The sequence below is a fragment of the Triticum dicoccoides genome, chromosome 5A (genome assembly GCF_002162155.2).
Source record: "Triticum dicoccoides isolate Atlit2015 ecotype Zavitan chromosome 5A, WEW_v2.0, whole genome shotgun sequence".
NCBI classification, from domain to species: domain Eukaryota; kingdom Viridiplantae; phylum Streptophyta; class Magnoliopsida; order Poales; family Poaceae; genus Triticum; species Triticum dicoccoides.
Genome location: NC_041388.1, coordinates 94141848 through 94162011, shown reverse-complemented (window position 1 = coordinate 94162011; position 20164 = coordinate 94141848). Strand labels below are relative to the sequence as shown.

Here is a 20164-nt window from a genome sequence, read left to right as displayed (position 1 = left end):
TAATACATCTTCACCCCTGCTTTGGTTCATTTTCTTATCCTGGCTTTTCTCACGTGTTGTTTTATTTTGAGAGACTTGATTATTACTATATAAGTGAAAAGTTGTATCATATACTTCACCTGCAAATCCCTCTTGCTAAATAAAAGATTAAAAATTATAGTCACCTCTTCACTACTCTAGTCAAATGCCAATGTCTCAATTCTTTAGACACACGCAAAGATAACATTCATGAATCATTGGTTGATACCTAAAACTTTAAAAATAAATTGAATAACCAATTTAAAAGGCCGAATCACCCAGCTAAAATTCATCATATTAGTAAATGATAGCATATATCATATCCTACAAAGACTCGTTGTGTTTAAATATCTCTTACCATGTCTATATTACTTGATTTGAAAATGGTTCTCATAAAAAATCATCCTAACCATTTTCACAAGTAACTCCTACTCCCTCCATTCCACAATGTAGTGCTTCCTCTATCCCCGTGCTTCAACTTTGACCGTAAATTTAACTACAAAGACCGATTACGGCGGGAGCAAAAATTATATCAGTGAATTCATATTCGAAAGAAGTTTTCAATTATATAATTTTTTCTCTCACCGCAATTGGTCTCGTTGGTTAAATTTATGGTCAAAGTTGGACCTCGGAAAGTGCGGGCGCACTATATTTTGGAATGGAGGGAGTACTAAACAGTCAAAAATCTTGACTTTTCCAAACTATCAAATTTCAGCAAAAACCACTACTTGGAGATCAACATTTTGTCGGTCATCCAACCACATGAATTGAGCTAACACAACCATATCAGTGGTGGGAACTGAGCGTAACTCAGATGGTTAGTTTTCTTGTGGTGGAACTAGCCTATCAGGGGTCAAGTAATTGACTTGGTACTGGTGCTTGCATTTTCTGAATTTATTTTAGACTTTCCTACGATATTCATTCAATGTGAGGAGTCTTTCCCATGCGTTTGTATGTGTATACGTGAGTATTTGTGATTATATTGTGTTAATAGAACTATATTAGTTTTTTTTAACAAAACTATGTCAGTTGTATTTAAAAAGAATTATACTTCCTTCATAAAGAAATAGTATAAGAGCGTTTAGATCACTAGTCATATCAAGCGATGAAAAAAAATGAATACAGGTGTCACAAAACAACAACGGTTACAGTGGTGTTATTACTGCGCCCGACGCTTAAGCACTTTGCTCTCTCACCACACAGGAGGCTTCCGGAAAGCCCTAGCCAGATCGACATGGCATCCCCGCCGCCGTCGCCGGAGCCGGACTGGGCCGGCCTCCCTGATGATGCCCTGCTTACAGTGTTCGAGCGCCTGGGCGCGCCGGAGGTGCTCATGGGCGCCGGGGTCGTGTGCCGCAACTGGCTCCGCGTCGCCACCGGCGAGCCCGACCTCTGGCGCCGTGTTGACCTGTCCGACTGCTTCGACCCCACCATCGACATGGTGGCCATGGCGTGCGCGGCCGTCGACCGCGCCGACGGCCGCCTCGAGCACTTCGCCGCCGATTGTTTCGTCACCGACGCGCTGCTCTTCTACATGGCCAAGAGGTAGCGACCCTTTCTGCTTCTCATTTGGGAGAGATTAGTCGCCGTGGTTTTGGAGACCTGTGCCCACTGTGATAATTTTTTGGTTTTAGGGTTTCGTTAATCCTGCTCGCTGTTCTGGATTTCTGATCCTAGTCTTTTTTGGCGGATAGTGATCCTGTTGTTAGGATTAGCAGGACTAGGTGGTCATATTTGTAGTGGGATGCTACTACAGTGTGACATCACAGTTTCAGAAGAATTGGGGAACGTTCTTAATTTTAGTTTTGGGACCCTAGTCTTAATTTCAGAAGAATAGGGGTAGTTCTCTTTTCTTTTTGAGAACGTTGAAAGAGCAGGGTGCTCATGCATTTCATCAAAAGAAACTAGGCCAAAAACCATACAACATCTGATGTGAAAGCCCCATCGCCGATCAATGCCACACCACAAACACACCAAGTTATAGTGCTTACTTACTTACTTACGAAGCCTTTTATCCCAAACAAGTTGGGGTAGGCTAGATATGAAACCCTTTCACGAGGACTTCCCAGGAGGTCACCCATCCTAGTACTACTCTCGCCCAAATGGGTTTCATACCCAAAAGACTGGCTAGTTTTTACGTTGGCTCGCCAAGCCTATCACAACCCTTAGATATGAAACCCTTTCACGAGGACTTCCTAGGAGGTCACCCATCCTAGTACTATTCTCGCTCAAATGGGTTTCATACCTATGGGACTGGCTAGTTTTTACGTTGGCTCGCCAAGCCTATCACAACCCTCCTCCTTTACCCGGGCTTGGGACCGGCTATGCCTAGAAGACATAGGCGGAGTTACACCAAGTTATAGTGCTGCTGAGTCAATATTCCACTGCTCACTCAGGGAGCCACACCGCTAGATAACCCGGATCCCCGCAGCCATAGCTGCACAGGATGACCACCAGCAATCCATGGCCACCGCACCAACATCCGGGGCCCTCCCCCCACCCGGTTGAGTAGACCGGGCAGACAAACACTGCCGCCCTCACGTCACAAGGTCACTGCCCCATAGAGCCGTCACTGCATTGCTTTCCAAGCCACCCCCTGGTGAAAAAACGACCATCTAGGACCGCTGATCTTGTGTCCACCGCCCCACCGACAAGAGAACCTCATGCGACCTCGCAAGCCCCTGCCGGTCCATATGGGTGTAATTTTGTGGTGGATGTGATTTATGACTTTGTGAGTTTGTGGGATAATGTGTGTTCTTATATTAGAATTACTATCCACTATCCAGTATATGCAAAAATCTAATTCTGATGCACCGCTAAAAAAATGGGTGAGATACAGAACCAAAAATTGGGATGATTGGTGCTGCACTGTGGCCTCAGCTGCACGACGCTCTTCAGTCTCAATGGCAGCACATCAGTGCTGTCATGAGGTCTCGGTTATTTGATGCCTTTCGACTGCCGGTGGTGCTCCTTGGCACTGTGCTTGGTGTCAGCTTGTTTTTTCCGGCCCACCTAGTGGGTTTTGTGCCTGCGATGTGGTGAAGTCTTGCTCATCACCTGGCCTTGCTCTCGAGGTTGTAGAGGGGATGTTGCCGTTTGTGGTTATGATGCTGGTTGTGTCTTCATCGTGACTTGATTCCGTGATGCTCCTGGCGAAGTAGGTCTTTTGTCATTGTTTGTGCCACACCTTACATGCTGCGAGTTGTTGTCTCTCTGGGCGTCATTGCCGGGGGTTTCACTTGGCGTTGCCAACCTCCCCGTCCTTTCTTTTTTCTCGCTCTTCCTTTTACTTCTTGTGTTGGCCTCAGCCTGGGCACTTGTCGTCCACAAGTTTTTTTTTATTGCGTTGTGCTTCCAGTGCCTCCCCCACCCCCCACCCCTGCCCTTGATGTGCCCTGTTGGAATATAGTTCAGGTGGGCTTAGGCTCTCAGCAGACCTTTCAAAAAAAACAATGGACCCAAGTTTATGAGTTTACAGATAGGATGTTTTTGGTTTACTCATGTAAACTTTTATTACTGGACACAAAACCAATTTTGCCAATTCTGGTTATCAGTATCCATGATATCTTGTTCATTTTTGCGAGGAGGATAGCTAAGATTATGTTTTGTGCCTTGGTCTTCTTTTTCGTCTTAATGGTGTTGAAGTATATGTGGATTGCTCAACCTTCTCCACCAGTTTGGACTGCTGCTTGTTCTTCTGTGTGAAAGGGTACCTTGGATCTTGGAGATTCCTTACCATCTTGGTTCATGATGTGGTTTTCTGTTTTGGTTAATTGTTGGAAAGCTTTTTTATATGTACTACTCCCTCCGTCCCATAATGTAAGATGTTTTTTGACACTACACTAGTGTTAAAAAACGTCTTACATTATGGGACGGAGGGAGTATGTTTCATGGTTAACGTATGAAACATAAGAGACCAATAGCTATGATTCATATTAAATGTATATCCTGCTGCTCCATATTTATTTAGACATTATAGTTGTGTACCACAAACCAGAAGGGTTTTTCTTTTCATCAAATTGTGTACTAACTAACTATTCCAATTACCTTTTTTATGATCATCTAAGATTTTTTTTCTCGGCTGCTGTGAGAGTTTTAACTTTTAAGGAATATGTATTTCCTCTGGTTCATGCTGTCAAAGCTATGGGAGTATCTGATTTTACCAATTAAATTTACGTAATAGCTTTAATTTCGAAAATTATTGTTGGATTGTTTGGGTAAGTGTTTGTTTTCATGATTGGTTAAGTTGAATGGTACCATGCTTGAAACAAAATTAATTGTTACTGACCTTGTATGCATTTCTCATGATGATATGTCAGTGCAACAAGGGTGATAAACTGATACTCCCTCCTTCCATCTATATAGGGCCTAATGCGTTTTTCGAGGTTAACTTTGACCAAATGTTAGAGCAATAATATATGACATGCAACTTACACAAAGCATACCATCAAATTCGTATGTGAAAGTAGATTTCAATGATATAATTTTCACATTATGCATGTCATGTACTATTAATCTTGTCAATAGTCAAAGACGGTCTTGAAAAAAGCATTAGGCCCTATATAGAAGGAAGGAGGGAGTACTCATAATTTTTGAACATGTATTATGCCATTATTTTGATTCACTTTTATGCAACTCATATGTTGGATTGTCAATCCACACAGGTATACAAGGAACTAAAACTTCGTTTGAGCTCCTTTTTTTCTGCGATAAAACTTTGTTGGAACTGATAACTTACTGGAAGTGGATGAGTTCAATAAGAATTTAGCATTATTTTCATGTTGCCATTTTCTCGTTTGACATGCTACCTTCTTTTTCTGTAGATATATAAATGTATGCAACTATTATTATTTTAACCTCTGTTACCACTATTGTTATTTTAACCTCTGTTACCACCATTTTCCCCCCTAAAGAGCGTACCTTCTGTTTTTTTAGTGAACCTATATGACACCTGACCGGGTGTTCTTGCTGTCAGGTTGTTGATCGATGCTTTTTTTTTATCTAACTGAAGTACTACAATTTGCAGAACTAATGGGTTGAAAAGCCTTCGGCTAGTTAACTGCATGAAAGTCTCACACAAAGGCTTGGTTGCTCTGGGCAAGAGATCGCCCCATCTCGAGGAGCTTGAGCTTACTACCTGCTCCATCTATATTTCGATGAAGGCTGTTGGCCAAGCATTCCCACAGCTGAAGCGGCTGCGGCTGAACAACCGGTGGGTCAATGTTGAGTGTGAAGAACAGTTCGATAACCACCGTGCCCTCGACATCGCCAGCAACATGCCTGAGCTACGTCACCTTCAGCTCTTCGCCAATCGGCTCCACAACAGTGCACTTGCTGCCATACTTGACAACTGCCACCACCTCGAGTCCCTAGACCTGCGCCAGTGCTTCAACATCCACATTGATGCAGAGCTGCGGGCAAAGTGTGCAAGGCTTAGAGACGTGAGGCTACCCAAGGACTCGACCAATGACTACGATCACGAGGCGTACATTGAGACGCTTGAGCTGAATTCCCTTCCACTTCTTTTTGCCCACGATGGTGTTTTTACACAGCAATACCCCTTCCATGGATCTGACCACAGTGATGAGGACGATCAGGAAGATCTGGACGTAGCCCTTGGTCATTTGGCTTTATGATAGGTGGTTACCATGGGCATGGGCTGATCGTCTATAGCAACTTAAAGTTCACAATGGTCATCTGGAGTTCTGTTTGTGGTACGAGTCGAACATGTCCGTGTGTGTATGTCTTCCATAATAAGAAGGCGCGCCGGATTTGGTTCCTTTTTGTGTTGGGAATTTTGCTAGCCTTGTCTTCTCCTTTGTAAACAGTATGTACCTTATATTTACTAAAGAACAATATGTACCTTATTACATACGGCGTATATTTTGAAGAAAGAAATGAAAGACCTCCAGCCTCTGCACCTGCACATAACCATCTTCTATTGCTAAGTTGCTTGTCTGGAGGATGAAAACGTGGCTTTCAGGACCAGAAAGACACTCGAGATTGCTCCAACAATACTATACATCTGTTTGAGCGTCAAGTAATTCCGGACGGTGGGAAGAAAACGTGTGGTATCATCTCTGACTGCATTTGTTTTTTTTTTTTTTAGGATCAATGCCGCCCGCTTTATTACTTAAGCATAGCTAGGAATTTCGTCCGGAAGAGTCGCCAAAATACAGTCCGGCGGAACAGAAAACCAAACCTTACAAAGTTCATCCCCTAAACCTACTTTAGCTAGCTTATCCGCGGCACTATTGGCATCTCTGCCCACCCACGACACCTTGACCTCTATGAAATGTTGAAGCATTCCCTTTATCTCCTGAGTACAAGTCCCAAGCACTGAGAGATCCTTTGCCTGATTGTTAATTGCTGCCACCACCGCCATGTTATCCAGCTCAAGATGTAGCCGCTGCACCTGCACATTGCACTCCATAGTCACTTGAATAGCTCTTGGGCAAGCTAGAAGCTCCACCTTCTCCGGATACATGGCATTGCTGAAGACATGACAGGCAGCAGCTCTGAACGCCCCCATCGAATCCCTCAGAACAACACCAGCACCCCCCTTGTCCCGGCTTTGAGAGAACGTGCCGTCCGAGTTGGTTTTAAACCAGCCCTCCTCCGGTGGTTCCCACTTTGATCCCATTCTAGGCTGAGACTGGGCAGGAGGTTTTGCCATGAACTCTTTTCCACTCATCCAGCAGCAGAATCACCCGCTTCCCTATTTCGTGCGGATCCTCTATACGCTTGCCATCTCTTGCTTCGTTTCTAGCCAACCACAAAGCATACACTACTTGGATCATCATCGCCTCTCATCGTCTTGTGCCTGTGCAAACCACTCGAGGAGCCACCTTGCCACTGCGCCCTGGGAATCAAGCCAGCACGGTGGGATCGCCACCGCTATTCCCAACTCCGAACACAGTTTCTTCCAGACGAGGACTGAATGAGGACAGCCCCAAAATCTGACTGCATTTGTTGAACAAAATCCGCGCTTTGATTTTGCTGCACCCAGTCGTCAGAGACTCGTGTGCATACAACGTACAACTCAGATGTATAATCTCGTGGATAACCTACAAACAGTTGAAAACTCTAATTCTTCTAAAACCATTATTGAGATTTTGGATTTACAAACATAGATCGCATAATAACTCCACATGTATTTGAGCCTTAAGTCTAGGGTTCAACTCAAAGAACCAGTTGGCGAGCATATTAGAGATGTTTACGGGGGGTCTAGACGAGAAAAATCATGCGACAACCCGTTCCCCTCCCGAAACCCGCCAGAGGCGACTCCATTGGCGATTTCCTACCCTCCTGTGGAAATCGTCGATGGCTTGTCCCTGTAACCCAGAAACCTACGAAAACCAACCTCGAGACCCCTCTATGCAACCTTCCCCAACCAGAGAGTCGTTTTAGGAAATCTCTGCGGGAGATCCAGAAACTAAAGCTCCGCCTCCTGTTCCTGAAGTTTCGAGTGAAGATCGTGAGTGGCAAACTATTGCCTTCCCCTAAGGAAGGAGACAAGGAGCCACCTGATCCAGGTCGTGATCCACCTTCAGAGACCCTTCCGTTTTCTGAATTAAAAGTCCATGATGAACTGGAGCGTATATGGGTTCCGTTTCAGTTTGAGGAGAAACTTTCGTTTCCATCTTCTGGGAGTTATTTGGAGAATAATGAGGGCATTTACAAGCCCATGGAAGATCTGCTATTTAGGAGGCTGCTGGTGCTGCACTTTCCATCATTCTCCTTGGGAAGCCACACCAGCCTTTGCTCCACGCACTACAGGTGTTCGACCGATTGCCTGATGGCGACACCTGAAGCCCATCTGAAGATGACTTCCCTGGTGACTCCGGGGATGGTGTCCAAGTCCACGAGGGATGCGTCAGGGTCCCTGTTGGCCGCTGGGAGCTCAGCCGCTCAAGACGATGGCGAAGCCATTCGCCGGCCAGGTAAGGAGCTTGCCCTCTCTGCTGCGGATCCAGTGAAGAAAACCCTGATCATTAACATATCGGGGGCTCGCGAATCGGTTCATACGCGTTTTCTGGCTGTTGGTCTCTTCTTGTCTGTGCTGATGGTGAACCCCCGTCAGTTGATTGACCATATGAAAGGGGTCTGGAAGATCCATGGGGCGTTGGGCGATCATCAGATGTCGGCAAAGGAAGGACGTAAATTCGTCCTAGAATTCTCAGAAGATGGTGATCGACAACATGTCACTAGGGGTGGCCCATGGCAGTACAAGGGAGACCCGTTCTTGGTTGTAGGCTTGGAATCTGGGGCTGACCCTGCTTCGGCTGTGTTCTCTCATGTTCCTATTTGGGTTCAGTTCCGGGGTATTCCTTTTTACCTCCTTACAAAGGAACTTGCCCGAAATCTGGGAGAACAGGTTGGGAAGATGCTGCTGGTTGATCAGCACGCGAGGGGCAACATCTGCGACAAATTTCTGCGTGCGAGAGTGTTGCTCCCCTTGTACTCTTCTCTGCCAAAGGAGATCACCCTGGCTGACGAGATAACTGGAAAAGAGGTGATTGTTTTCCTGCGCTATGAAAGACTTCCAAACTTCTGTTTATTCTGCGGCTTCTTAGGGCATATGGAAGCCAGTTGTGATCTTCCTAATGATGAGAAAAAAACTGAGGTATTCCAAGGACATCAGTGTGCGTCCAGTGCACTTTGATGACCCCCGTGCCTGGTTCCTTGCCAATAAGATGGGGAAACCAAAGCCCTCGCAGGCTGCTACCTCTCCTTGGCGTGCCCCAAAGCCAAACTGCAGCTCTCAAATCAACACTCCAAGTGTGGATGTGGTGTTGAAGACGGTTGAGAAAGTGAGTGAAGATGTTGCTCGCCTTTCAGTGGGTAAGCTAATGGAAACCGATGCCCCCCGGAAGGGTTCATACAACAACATTGATGTGGGGGATGGATCTCCCAGTGATCCAGTTGGCGCCTCGGCTGTTGTGGGTCTGCTGAACGACATGGTGGATGCTTCTCGCACCGCTGATGCTGCCTTGGTTTCTGCACCTAACCCCAGCAACACAAAGAAGGAGGGAGACAAGGTGCAAATGCAGACCAATGTGTTGGGCCAAATGCATGGAAATGAGGCAGAAGACAAGAAGATGCCTGAGCCTGAAGAAATAACTTTAGCGGCGGGGCTGGTCCCGGAGCTCCCTCCAAAGACTAGTGCTGGTGGAGGCTCCGTCGACGACGCCCAGCGTGTTGTTGAGGATCTTGTTAATCTACAGGGGGTCGTTAAAGAGATGGACCATCCAAACACGGTCAAGAACAAAGTATATCTGAGAAAGAGAGGCCATAAGGGGGGCATGCATTCTGGTAAAGGAGGAGGCGTCGCTTTTGTTCTCGGCAAGCGGCTGGACAGAGTCAAGGATCCTCTATCTGTAGAACCTGAGAGCAATAGCGATGATGTAATCACAAGTAACAAAAAGCCTAGAGATGTGGGTTCTGTAGAGGTAGAGCACTATAAGGTTGAGAAGGGTGGTCGGGAAGCTGCCGGCCCAGGGGCTGCCGGTAAACTGACGGGCGCGAGTGATAGCGCCCGTCAGGAGCCATGAAAATCTTGGCCTGGAACTGCTGGGGACTGGGGCGGCCCCGGACAGTTCAGGAGCTGACACGCCTTGTGCGTGTTCACTGCCCGGAGATTGTGTTCCTCTCCGAAACTAGGCAAGGCAAGTATTTTGTGGAGGGGTTGGGGCGTAGAATTGGCTTCAGGCACAGTATCATTGTCTCTGTTAAAGGGAAGGGGGAGGCCTAGCCCTCTTCTGGGATGATTCCGTAGATGTCAAGTTAATAAACTTCGGAATCCATCATGTCGATGTAAAAGTTTCTGTTTCTGGTGAAATAAAATGGAGAGGAACCTTTGTTTATGGTGAGCCCAGGTCCCAGGACCGACATTGTATGTGGGATCTGTTAAGACGCATCAAATCAAACGCTAGTGAACCTTGGCTCATGATCGGTGATTTTAACGAGGCCATGTGGCAAAGCGAACATATCTCTAGAAAAAGAAGGAGTGAACCCCTGATGAAAGCTTTCAGGGAAGTTTTATCTGAATGTAATCTGCATGACCTTGGGTTTAAAGGAGTGGGCTGGACGTATAATAACAATCAATTAGGGGATAAAAATGTTCGAGTGCAGTTGGATAGAGCTGTTGCTTCGCCTGAATGGCAGGACATTTTCTCTGATGCGTGCATCAAACATCTTGTGTCACCGAGATCTGACCACTGTCCTCTTTTACTCTGCCTAGAGAAGTTGCAATTTAAGAGAAGGAAAAGGAAAAAAGGTCGCTACGAAGTGATGTGGGAAAGAGAGGAGGCCTTGGCTGGGATAATTGAGAATGCCTGGAACCATCATGCCCCTGTCCGAGACCTCAAGCACCTAACTGAGAAGGTGGACTGTATCATGGAAGTTCTTAAAGCCTGGAGCAACCAATCTATTGGTTCTATTACAAAAGAATTAGCCAAATGTAGAGGGAAACTAGCGGATCTGTTGAAGGACTATAACACACATGAGCAGGAAATAAAGATCTTATCAGCAAAAATGGATGAATTGTTATTGCGGGAAGAGCTTCTTTACCTTCAAAGGAGTAGAGTTACGTGGCTTCGTGAGGGCGACCAAAACACCAAATATTTTCAGCGAAGGGCCTCTTGGCGTGCCAGAAAGAACAGGATCAAAAAACTTCAGAAGGCTAATGGGCAGTTCACAAACAATGAAGAAGAAATCAAAGCGATTACAAAGGGGTTTTTCTGTGATCTGTTTACAGAAGACTCAAATGTGAACCCTGCGGGCTTGCTGAATCATATTGAGACCTTGGTTACAAATGAGATGAATGAAAAATTAATGGAAGAGTTTACGGTGAAAGAGATCAGCGACGCCCTATTTCAGATTGGGCCGCTAAAATCCCCGGGGCCGGACGGTTTCCCCGCGCGTTTTTACCAGTGAAACTGGGATGTTCTAAAAGAAGAGGTGGTCGGAGCTGTAAAGCAATTCTTTACGGATGGTGTCATGCCAAGTGAGTTGAATACTACTACTATTGTTCTCATCCCCAAGACTAACCAAGCGGTGGAGTTAAAAGATTTTCGGCCAATCTCTTTATGCAATGTTATTTACAAAGTGGTGTCGAAGTGCTTAGTGAACCGCTTGAGACCACTCCTGGACGACCTTATTGGCATTGAGCAAAGCGCTTTCATCCCAGGAAGGCTCATTAGTGACAACACTCTTATCGCGTTTGAATGCTTCCATGCCATCCAAAAGGGGAGGAACTCAAGTGACTCGTTCTGCGCTTTCAAGATGGACCTCTCAAAAGCTTATGACCGTGTGGACTGGAAGTATTTAAAGGGTGTGCTCACTAAGTTGGGGTTCAACCCTAGATGGGTGAGTTGGGTCATGGCGTGTGTTACTTCTGTCCGATATGCCATAAGTGTGAATGGGGAGCTTTCTGAGGAGTTCTCCCCTTCTAGAGGTTTACGCCAGGGCGATCCTCTTTCTCCCTACCTGTTCCTCTTTGTCGTTGATGGTCTTTCCAGATTACTAAAGAATGCGGTAAACAAGGGCGAACTAAGAGAGCTAAAGATTGCTCGTTCTGCCCCTGGCATATCTCACTTATTTTTTGCTGATGATATTACCTTGTTTTTCGAAGCTAATGGTCAGCAAGCTTCAGTGGTAAATAAGGCGATTCAGGTGTTTGTTAGGAGCACTGGCCAACTGGTTAGCCATGAGAAATGTTCCCTCCTGTTCAATTCTGAGTGCCCAGCTTCTAGGATGGAAGAAGTGAAGGAGGTTCTAAGTGTCCAAAATTGTACTTTCGAGGAGAAATACCTGGGGCTACCCACACCGGAAGGGCGTATGAAGGCTGAGAAGTTTCAGCCTATCAACGACAGGTTCAACAAAAGGCTATCTGACTGGAATGAAAGATATATGGCCATGGCTGCAAAAGAGGTTCTCATCAAATCCGTTGCTCAAGCGCTTCCCACTTACACAATGAGTGTGTTTAAGATGTCGATGAGTTTCCATGATGATTATATGAAACTTATGAGGCGTTTCTTCTGGGGGGAGGAGCAAGGACAGAGGAGGGTTCATTGGGCCTCTTGGGAATGCTTGATCAAACCAAAATCTCAGGGAGGAATCGGTTTCTGCGACACTGTTTATTTCAACCAGGCTCTCTTAGCGCGACAGGCTTGGAGATTAATCTAGTCGCCAGAGAGTTTATGTGCTCGACTCTTCAAAGCAAGGTACTACCCTAACGGCAATGTCCTTGATACAGTGTTTTCTGGTGAAGCATCTCAAGCGTGGAGGGGAATCGAATTTGGTTTGGAGCTTTTGAGGAAAGGAGTAATCTGGAGGATTGGAAATGGTAATTGTATCCGTATTTGGAGGGACAATTGGATTCCTACAGAACCGTCCCTAAAAATTCTTGGCAGTAGGAAACGGTCTAGGATTCGCAGTGTGTGTGATCTCTTCTTACCTGAGAGAAAGGAATGGAATGAGGAGTTGGTGAGACAGGTGTTTTGGCCAAATGATGTGGAGGTGATCTTAAAGATAAAGATTCCGATACATGAGATGGAGGATACTCCAGCGTGGCACTATGAAACGTCCGGGCATTTCTCTGTCCGTAGTGCGTACAAGCTTGCATATAATTTGAAGCATTGTAATAACAACCTGACCGAAAGTAGCGCTGCTCCAAAGGTGACAGGAATATGTGGAAGTTGGTGTGGAATGCTGATATCCCAAACAAGGTCTGGTCCTTTGGTTGGAGGTTGGCCTGTGATAATCTTGCTACAAAGCAGAATAAATGCAAAAGGAATCTGGAGATTGATAGTACGTGCAATATTTGTGGTATGGCAGACGAGAACAGTTTTCATGCTGTGGTGGAATGTACCAAAGCCCGTGCCTTAAGAGATCAGTTGCGAGGGGTGTGGGATCTTTCTGGGGAAAGGGTTTTTATTTACAATGGGCCTGACTGGCTTCTAATCCTCCTTGCAAAAATCAAACCAAGGCAGCGTGATTTGGTGCTTCTTGTGTTCTGGCGTGCTTGGTTCCTCCGAAATGATGTGGTCCACAACCAAGGGAAGAGCTCCATTTTAGACTCGGTTAGATTCCTGCAAAACTTCTCTGTTTCTTTTTGAGGTGAATGCCTCGCTACTGATGATAAAGGAAAGAAGCCAGTTGTTGCGCCTTCTCCGCAGAAGTGTCATAGGTCGGTGTTGACCAAACCTGGTCCAAGCCATGCTGGTATGTCTAGTTGGACTAGACCTCCTGTGGGATGGCTGAAAGTAAACACAGATGCTGCGTTTGTGGCCATTTCGGGTGAATCTAGTGTTGGGTACATTATAAGAGACTTCATGGGCAGACTTGTTAGAGCAGATGGCGTAAAACTCCATCCCTGTGCAAGTGCCGAAGAGGCAGAAGTTTGTGCGTGTGTCACTGGGCTGAAGGCTGCTCTTGACTTGGAAAATGATAAGATCATCGTAGAATCTGATTGTGCTGCAGTTATTTTGAACATTCTGTCCCCTGCAACCCCTCTTGCAGCTTGGAGAGAGCATTATATTGTGATTAGGGATCTTATTCAAGATAGTTCAAACATTGTCTTTCGAAAGATTGGGGGAGATGGCAACAAAGTTGCTCATGAGTTAGCCAGACTAACCCAGAGCAGTGGTAGGGGGGCTGTCCATATGGGCCAACTACCACTGGTTTTGGCGTTGCTGGTGCAATCTGATTGTAATGACTGTGATGATATTTTAATATAATTGCAATCTTTCCCCTAAAAAAAAGAGATGTTTACGGTGGTAAACTGAAGGTAAGATCAACAGTTAGCCAAATAGCAAAATAGGAAACAAAATTGCCACACCTCTACTTTTTTCATTTTAAAGTACCACACGATCCCTCGTCCTTTGACCTCGCCTTCTCCCAAAGGACCCCGCAGGCTCACTCGAGAAACCTGCTTCTCCTGCACATCTCGGGCGCCTACCCCCGAGAAAACTGTCACTTCTTCACGTCTACCACATGATTTCTCCTCAGGACAAAGTTACCATGGTATTCGTATGCAAGTTATCAGGTTGTGTTGCATAACTTACCGTGCTATTTACATAGAACGTACCGGGTACTATGCTTCAACAACTACACCCCTTCAAAGTTACCACTGTGTTTTGTACACAAGTTATAAGGTCTTCGATGTGTAAAATACAGTGGTACTTACACATAAGTTATCAGGGTATATGTACATCAACCTCCCCCCCGGTCAAAGTTACCATGAGGGATTGTACATGAGTTACCGGATCTACAGTTCGTATATTATCATGATACTTGCACCTAAAAACCTGGGTGTGTTTCGGTAGCTTTTTCCATAGGTCAAAAATTATCACGATGTTTTTGCGTAACTTATCACGCCTATAGCACGTGTGTCCCTCATGACATTAAACATTATGTGACTTTTCCGTGGCACGCCATGTGTTGTGTTCATCCAAGAGGCCCACGCGCGAGGTAAGTGTATGTTTTTAACAACTTATTTTCCTTTGGTAAAAAAAGTTACCATCATGTTTATATTGCAAGTTATCGGTTATGCGGTGCTTATATTATCATGTTATTTACACAAAAATTATTGGGGATGTTTTGAACAACTTTTTCCCGGAACAAAAAGTTACCATGATGATTCTAGGTAACCTATCAAGCCCGTAGTGCTTAAAATATCATGCTATTTACACAAAATTTACAGGGGTATGTTTCAGCAACAAATCCCCCCCTCCCCCACGGGTCAAAAACTTATCATGGTGTTTAGTTATCGCAATGCATATGTTTTCATACTATATACACATAAAAATGCTAGGGGAGGGAGGTATACTACCGTGCTATTTACACAGAAGATACCGGAGTATCTTTTTTAAAAAAAATATTCCCTACGGTCAAAGTTACCATGGTGTTTCTACCTCAGTTATCAGATGTGCGTTGTGTATATTACCATCTATTTACACATAAATTATCGGATATCTTTTCACATTTGTCTTCCCCAATGGTTAAAGTTACCACGATGTTTGTATCTAAATTATCAGGTCAATGGCGTAAATGTTATCGTGCTATTTACAGAAATTACCGGGGGGCGGGTTCAACAAATTTATTCCCAATGATCAAAGTTACCACGATGCTTGAAACAAAAAGATTTTCAGTGCTAAGATATTAAAGGCAAAAACATGTCAAAAACAGTATTTTCCTTAGCTTCTTCAACAATGAGTTTCATAGGTGAGGTGGTAAGCTCCCTTTGTTGATTACCTGCAAACCAGAGATCAAATCCTAGTCCAAGCATTATTTTTGCCAAAAATCATGAAGGCGCGTGGGGCCATAATTGACGATTACGAAAATTAGGAAGGAAATCAGGGGAGGTCGGTGGGGAAGGACGTGCAGGAAAGGAAAGAGAACGGAAGTCATGCGGGAAAGGAAAGAAATCGGGAGGTCGTGCGGGAAAGGAAGGAGATCGAGAGGGAACTGACGGCGCTGGATGCGTGTGGCAATTTCGCAATCTGCCACACGATTGCCATATACATATTTCGTTAAAACATATGTACCATGTGAAGTCATTATGTCCATTTGTCACCAGCAAGTGCGAGCCGAAAGGCGATATTCAGCAGTACCTCGGCCATAACCGCCCGCAATGAAAAGAGATGGATTTTAGAGACTGTGTTGTCTGTCTCCTAATCAAGTGCCTTCCCAAAACCTCATACTCAAACCATAGCCAATAGAGAAAGAGCCTTTGTTAAAAAAATATTCTTGACCCTAACCATATGAAGCTCAACGGGAACTTATGGTAGCATCTGCATAGTGTAAGATGGATATACATACCTCCATCAATCAAGTGTGGGATAAGATTACCAACCTGTCCATCCGCCTTAGCCCTTGCAATAAGGGTGCTCAGCATATCGACAATGATGTTAAAGAATTGACGACATATTTGGTCAGCACAACACGGATGTTAGATGTTATAAGGTTCAATCTCGGAAAATTAGAGATAAAATACAGATAAGTCCGTTTTGAGTTGCGGAGCCGTGATTGTTGAACTGTTTTGTATGATGTTTGAAATATAGTGCTCTGTTTGGCAATAAGTTTAATTGAAAAAAATATAAAACATCGAAATAGTAAAAAAAACACAATTAACATAAAAAAACAAGATTTTCTTTTACAAAATGGAGGTGCAGGGAATCAAACCGCGTGCTTCTCGCATGCGAAGCGAGCGCTCTACCATATGAGCTACACCCCCATTTGATGACTAAGTTGGGAAGTGGGCATATAGAATCTGGCGACTAGCTTCCCTCCAAAGAGGTAAACATGTGGGTACATCCTTGTCTCCGAGCTTCGGTTATGTCAAACCCTAACACTTTATGGTTTACTTTGACCATTTAGCCTTGCATTGACTTCTATCATATTGGTGTTGTTTATCTCACCATCTCTTTGTAATTACCTTAGTGTACTTGTTGAACTCACCTTAGCAATTATTTAGGCTCATCTTTATATTCGGCATTGCCTAAACTGGTTAATAATTAATTAATATTTGCAATTATATCTATTCACCCCCACCCCGCCCTCCATGTCCATCTGATCCTTTCAGATCCCCAAGTCCAACTCGACAATGATATAGACTTCAACTTTTTCACAACTTATTATCTCAAATCATATTACAAGAGTATATGCCTATACGGTGGCTAAAGCTAGATCGATCTAAAGTCCTCGGCGTGATTAGCGATTTAGAGCAATTCAACCCTGATATCGATTGTAGCTTCAATGTAGGAATGTGATGTCGTTGTCTTGGCCTTGACGTTTTTATATAATGTCCAACCTTGACTCTCAAGTTGAACTTGACAACGAGACAGACTCCCAACTTTTTCCCAACAAACGAAAGAGAACCCTCTCTAGGTCCAGGATGAACCCGAAGTGTTGCTTCGAAACTTTTAGCACGTTTCCTTGCATGTGATGAGATCTGATAAACTTTCTAACGAGAAGGCAGAAAACGAAATTTGCTCAGCTCAACGTGGATGTAGATGTTATAAGGCTCAATCCCAAAAATTAGAGAGAAAATACACATAAGTCCATTTTGGCTTGCGAAGCGTAGTTTGTTGAAGTGTTTGTATGTCTTTTTAAAGAAGTTTAAAAATATATCTTTTCTTTATGAAAATTCGAATCTGAGCCCGAGCTCATCTGCACCTGCGCTCATGAAAAAAATCAAAATAAATACTAGAAAAATTCAAAAAAATCCATAAAAAAATTGGGTGATAGAAAATTCGATGCGTGAGGTACGCTCCAATTTTCAAAACATTTGGACTTCTGTGCAGCTCTCAGCAAAAAAGACAAATCGGAGGTCTGTAAAAATATGCACTGTTCATATACTGTTCTGGTCTGATTTGTCTTTTTTGCTGAGAGCTGCATAGAAGTCCAAATGTTTTGAAAATTAGAGCGTACCTCACGCATCAAATTTTCTACCATCCAATTTTTTTTTGGAATTTTTTGAATTTTTCTGGATTTTTTACGAATTTGTTTTCGACCGGGTGCAGATGCATCCGGGCACCGAAACACTGCTCTCGGTTGTATTACTCTTTATTATTTTTTTGCTTTTCTTAATTTTGTATTCCGCTATTCCAACGAATATTTTTTAGTCTTGCTTATATTTATCTTATCTTATTTTCCTAGGTGTGCTAAGTAATGTGCGGTGCAAAGTTTCTGGTAGAGAACTTCTTCGAGTCATCCTATTTTTCATTCATCTGAAGGAAATTAATATGTGATTTTCAAAATAGGGGAATCCAAATGAAACCTTTTTTTTCTCATTCTATCTGGTTAGAAACGAAATTGCTCTGCGTACGATTTTGTATGTATGATTCACGTCCGACCAAGTGATCCCACCATTGCCGTTGATGCATAGATTTGATCGGAGGGTGATTGAGCAGTGTTCGTACAACATCGTATAAAAATGAGGTAAATACAGTAGCAGTGTTAGAACTTGTGCGCGACAATCAGTTTGATGTATAAACTTATAAAATATATAAGTACAGTCATTAAACTTGCATGGACGTGTAAATACGGTCATAGTTTCCGTACACAGGCATATACACTGCCTGGGACCTGGGTGGCATGCCAGGGCCGCGGTGAGTAGCTTATAATGCTGCATGTGATGTTTTTTGCAGAAACACCTCAGGATTTTGTTAAATTACAACACATGACCGCACATCTTGTGCTTGGAATAAATAGAATGGAAATAAATGGCGGCAGCTGGATTGAACTTCTGACCTCAAAGCATACAGCACAGTGCACTGAGGAGTCACCTAGAAATCGATTGTTGTAATAACTTTGACAAATTGTATATATGTTTAATAATACTCGCTCAGGTCAACAATAAAAGAGTAAATGAAAATAAAAGATCTATTGTGTGCTCACACATGACGCATAATACGTGAGAAATAAATTTATTTGTGAGGTCGGAACATCCATTTTATCTAGAATTTTGAACCAAAAAGTACCTTTAATTTATGTGCTAAAAAATTATTACATTTATTCTTAACAGATGTACAGTCTTAAATTTTTTTAACTTCATAAAAATCCGAGTTAGTGTTGATTACTTCCTTGACTGGAATTAAAGGCTAGTAGCTAGCTGCGGACATCTGATGACCGTACATGTGCTCAACAAGCAAAACTGCTCGTTGATTTGTCTGAAAAATTATGCATATTCATTGTGAGATATATTTTATTTTATCTAGATTTTAAAATTTAAAAATATTCGAATTCAATACATAATTTGTTGATTTGTCCAAAATAATTTACGTATGCTCATTCCAAAATCTATTTTCTTTTAGCGAGATTTTTTAATTTAATGTTATTTGAACTCAAACAAAATTTATTTGCTTTTTTTGAAATAACTTAAGTACATTCATTATGAACCATATAGTCTTATGTAGATTTTTAAATCTAAAATTATTGGAATTCAAACAAAAATTTGTTGACTTGTCCAAAAAGATACGTAAACTCATTCTGAACTATATTTCCTTTTATCTAGTTTCCAAAATTGAAATTATTCGAATTCATACAAATATTTCGTTAATTTGTCTGAAAGAATTTAAGTGCATCCATTCTGAAATATATTTTCTTTTATAACGATTTTGAAATTTTAAATAATTTGAATTAAAACAAATACTTTGTTGATTTGTCCAAAAAATACGTACATTCATTCTGAACTTCATTTCTTTTATCTTGATTTTTAAATTTAAAAATATTCGAATTCAAACACATATTTTGTTGGTTTGTCCGAAAGAATCTACATACATTCATTCTGTCATATATATTTTCTTTTATCAAGATTCTAAAAAGGAAAATTGTTCAAATTCAAACAAAGGTGATTTGTCTGAAAATTTTACATTTTTTTGACCATTTCAAGGGTGGGAGAAATGTTTGCCATTTCGATTTTTTTCTCCTAGTCTAGTACGGTTAGTTTGCTCAGTTTGGAAGTCCAAGTCGATGTGTAGAACTTGCTCTGTATTATTTGCATGATATAATAAAGCATACATCTTAGCATTTGGCACAAATAGATGTCTTGCTTGGTGGTTTGCTCGCATCAAGATATCGCAGAGGCAGCAGGATCAATTCACCACAACACACATTATTTTAATTCTCACAATATTTCTGCGGCCCATCTGTTCCAACCGCCTGAGGCACTTTTTTGCATAAAAAAATTCAAGGTGCTATCTGCAAATCTACCAGATGTCTGCCTCGCACAAAGGTTCGCAGTGGCTGACAGAGGGCCCAGGCCATGCTGGTGTGCCATGTAGGCAGCCTATACGCATGCATACGCGAATTGTGACCATATTTGCACGCTCGCGCAAGTTTAAAGACTAGAATCATATATTTTATAAGTTTATGCACCAAAATGATTGTCACGTGCAAGTTGTAAGACTTTCCGTGTATTTACCTCTATAAGAATTTACCTCACGCCTAGCACTGCTCGCTTAGAAATGTATTGTTATGTTCGGCAAGAAGGTAAAATTGAACAGATGGAGTATAACAAAATAGTACAAAACCGTCCCGTCAAAAAGATAGTACGGCAATAAACATAAAATAAAGAAATAAAATAATAGAAAAAATGGAGGCGCATGCATACGTGAATTGTGACCATATTTGCACGCTT

General features: G+C 43.0%; 1 protein-coding gene across 1 annotated transcript; it reads left to right on the top strand.

The window, feature by feature from the left end:
• The first annotated feature begins 1252 nt into the window (after positions 1-1252).
• On the top strand, positions 1253-5944 carry LOC119299667 (putative F-box/LRR-repeat protein 23). Its single transcript, XM_037576829.1, has 2 exons — positions 1253-1563; positions 5045-5944. The coding sequence occupies exons 1-2, from the start codon at positions 1253-1255 to the stop codon at positions 5652-5654; spliced, it is 921 nt and encodes a 306-aa protein (XP_037432726.1). The 3' UTR covers positions 5655-5944.
• The last annotated feature ends 14220 nt before the right edge of the window (positions 5945-20164 follow it).